The following is a 3,604-nucleotide window of genomic DNA, read 5'->3' as shown; positions in this document are numbered from 1 at the left end:
ACTGCAAAAGCCAACTTTGTCATATCATAGAAGTTTGTAAATGCAGCCATGGGAAAGTCAACAAAGGTAATTTTTGCAGCTTTCTATCGAGGTCTCTGATGCGCTGTATGCGCTGTATGCGCTGTATGCGCTAGTGTACAATCTAATAACATCGCTGCATTCCATGATACAAGAAATCTTGTAATATTTATTAATATTTATTAAGCTAACAACTATAACACAAGAATATAGGTTAGGTTTATAGATTTAAATAATGTTTAGCGTATTTCTCCGTGGCCATTCTATCCGGTTTTATATTCCGATTCGTGTACAGGAATCTTGTCCATTAAAATAAAATATCTTGGACATACAGGTACATGTTCTAGATCTCTGGGAACAAAACTATTCCTGCAGAATTCTTCTATTTGTTCCACGCTGTATTTTGATCCAGGAACCAACACAACGCATGCGCATATCTCTTGATCAAACATAACATCCGGGACTTACTGCCATGACGTCATTTATTGAAATATCCCGAATCATTCATAATGAAAATCCAGCAGAGTCAAAGGCGCCCTTATTAAGTTTTTCATCTCCAAAATATCTTTTTCAGTAACCCCTTTGTTTTGACAAGGATATTGCCGATAGTCCCGGGGGGTACTGGGGCATTATTCTCAAAATTGGCCAATGGAAGGAATTAAAGGAGGATTTCGCTGGTTTCAAGCCTGTAGATAGATAGTGGTGTGGTAAACCTGGTTGCCAACTTAATGAGTAACAATTCAACATCCCGTTTCTACATTGCACAACACAATGGGGCAGTATACAATACAAGGGCTAGTGCATAACACAAGGGGACAGTGCACAGCACACGGGACAGTGCACAAAACAAAGGGACAGTGCACAACACAATGGGACAGTGTACAATACAAAGGGCCAGTGCTTAGCACAAGGGGACAGTGCACAACACAAGGGGACAGTGCTCAGCACAGAGGGACAGTGTACAGCACAAGGGGACAGTGCACAACACAAGGGGGCAGTGCACAACCTAAAAGGACAGTGCTCAGCACAATGGGACAGTGTACAACACAAGGGGACAGTGCACAACACAATGGGGCAGTGTACAATACAAGGGCTAGTGCTCAGCACAAGGGGACGGTGCCCAACACAAGGGGACAATGTACAGCACAAGGGGACATAGGACAACACAAGGGGACAGTGCACAACATAAGGGGACAGTGCTCAGCACAGGGGGACAGTGTACAACACAAGGGGACAGTGCACAACACAAGGGGACAGTGCACAACACAAGGGGACAGTATACAACACTATGGCATAGTGCACAACAAAAGTTTCTCGTGTTCATAAAATACATTAAATTGTGGAAACGTGAAATGCTGTACAAAATCAAGTTGCCCGTGTAACCCTGTCTTGTTACGGACGATTTACAATGGAAATATAATGCGAAATCAACATTTTACTTGGAATGCACAATTATCATCATTTTTTTAAGCATTTGAATGTATTATTGCCCTGTATGAGAAGCTTTCTTTTAACTCTTGAAGGAAAAACACTGAAAAACCAGGACATCATACAACAGGTGAGTTTCTTTACATCAGGGGTTTTCAACATGGGGTTAATTAGTATTTGACAGCCCTGATATATGTCTACAGCTAAGTTGAACATACACATAGATGAACATATTAAGGATTCAGTAGGGAAGGTGGTAATACAATTGCTCAAGGATCATGAAAAGGATGCGACCATATCTGCTCTCGACATCTCGCCCACGAGCAAGGGAGGAAACTCGAGCGAGGAAAAAGGCAAAGAAAAAGGCGAAAAAAAGGCAAGGAGGCGAGAAAGCGAGGAAAAAGGCGAGAAGGCGAGAAAGCGAGGAAAAAGGCGAGGAAAAAGGCGAGAAAGCGAGGAAAATTTTTGCTTTCTCGACTTCTCGCCTTTTTTACTCTCGCTTTCTCGCCTTTTTCCTCGTCTTTTTCCTGGCCTTTTTCCTCGCTTTCTCACCCTTTTCCTCGCCTTCTCGCCTTTTCCATCGCTTTCTCGCCTTTTTCCTCGCCTTTTTCTTCGCTTTCTCGCCAACCTGGTATATGTTCAACCTGGTGTATGTTCTTCCTTGTATATGTCCATCCTTGTATATGTTCAACCTGGTAGTGGACACATATCAGGGCGGTCATATATACCGCCTCACCCTTTTCCTCGCCTTCTCGCCTTTTTCATCGCTTTCTCGCCTTTTTCCTCGCCTTTTTCTTCGCTTTCTCGCCAACCTGGTATATGTTCGACCTGGTGTATGTTCTTCCTTGTATATGTCCATCCTTGTATATGTTCAACCTGGTAGTGGACACATATCAGGGCGGTCATATATACCGCCTCACCCTTTTCCTCGCCTTCTCGCCTTTTTCATCGCTTTCTCGCCTTTTTCCTCGCCTTTTTCTTCGCTTTCTCGCCAACCTGGTATATGTTCGACCTGGTGTATGTTCTTCCTTGTATATGTCCATCCTTGTATATGTTCAACCTGGTAGTGGACACATATCAGGGCGGTCATATATACCGCCTCACCCTTTTCCTCGCCTTCTCGCCTTTTTCATCGCTTTCTCGCCTTTTTCCTCGCCTTTTACTTCGCTTTCTCGCCAACCTGGTATATGTTCGACCTGGTGTATGTTCTTCCTTGTATATGTCCATCCTTGTATATGTTCAACCTGGTAGTGGACACATATCAGGGCGGTCATATATACCGCCTACCCCCCCTTCCGAATACGCAAAACATAATTTAAATTGTTGTCAATTTTTGGTCGCAACTCGAAGTAAACAAGATAGTGACTCAATTTAATACAACTTCGCGTCAGATTAAATATATATTAACATTGAACTCACAGAGTATAATATCTGTCCATCTAAATAACTCAACTTGAAATTTAGTGTGACGTCCTCAATGAACAGCTTTCAATTCATTGGTGGGGGCGAGTGGGGTGTTATCTTGCGTCCCTTTGTGGACTATTCTACTCAGTATACTATTATAGTTACGGTTGATGTACAATGGGACTACAATTAAATATATGGACTGTTAAAATACAATCTACATATCTACGACTGGAAAATGTCAAACGCTTCGACTGTTTTTCAAAAGCAAGTTGCCCGTGTAATTCTGTGTCGTTACGGTTGATGTACAATGGGACTATAATTAGAAATATATGGACTGTGAACGGATTGTTTTTAATTTGTTTAAGGTAGCTCGTTATTGTATTCACTAGTTTGACTGAATATCCTAACAATCGGTGAGTTTCTTTACATGTTCATTATCCTCTTTACATGTTCATTATCTTCTTTACATGTTCATTATCATCTTTACATGTTCAATATCTTTTTTACATGTTGCAACGGAGTTGTTGGCTATCTGCTGGAGGTGTTATTGTTTTTCTAGTCCAATAGGGCAGTAGGCTAGGTATGCCTAAAGACTGACCGACTTCAGACTACGGTAATCCTTTTTCCAAGACACAATGAATTGGAGACAGATTCAAATATATAACAGTCCTTCTTTATTTCCGTCAAATGCACACAAAATTCTACTAACACTGAACTATACAATCTAATACTCTATACAATCTAACACTAA

The 3,604-nt window shown here is 41.5% G+C and overlaps 1 protein-coding gene across 1 annotated transcript in view; it reads right to left on the bottom strand.

Annotated features, from left to right (window-relative positions):
* Positions 1 to 843: 843 nt before the first annotated feature.
* The window catches only part of LOTGIDRAFT_86297 (hypothetical protein), a gene marked incomplete at both ends in the record, with an annotated part of 4,329 nt that continues 1,568 nt past the window's right edge, over positions 844 to 3,604 (bottom strand). Inside the window, 2 exons of the mRNA XM_009045366.1 lie at positions 844 to 1,117; positions 1,186 to 1,304. Coding sequence (XP_009043614.1) covers positions 844 to 1,117; positions 1,186 to 1,304 — 393 coding nt within the window. The remainder of the gene's footprint in view (positions 1,118 to 1,185; positions 1,305 to 3,604) is intronic.

The sequence above is a fragment of the Lottia gigantea genome (assembly GCF_000327385.1).
Source record: "Lottia gigantea unplaced genomic scaffold LOTGIsca_1, whole genome shotgun sequence".
Lineage (NCBI taxonomy): Eukaryota > Metazoa > Mollusca > Gastropoda > Lottiidae > Lottia > Lottia gigantea.
The sequence above is the reverse complement of the archived record's forward strand: the minus strand, read 5'-3'. Positions and strand labels throughout refer to the sequence as shown.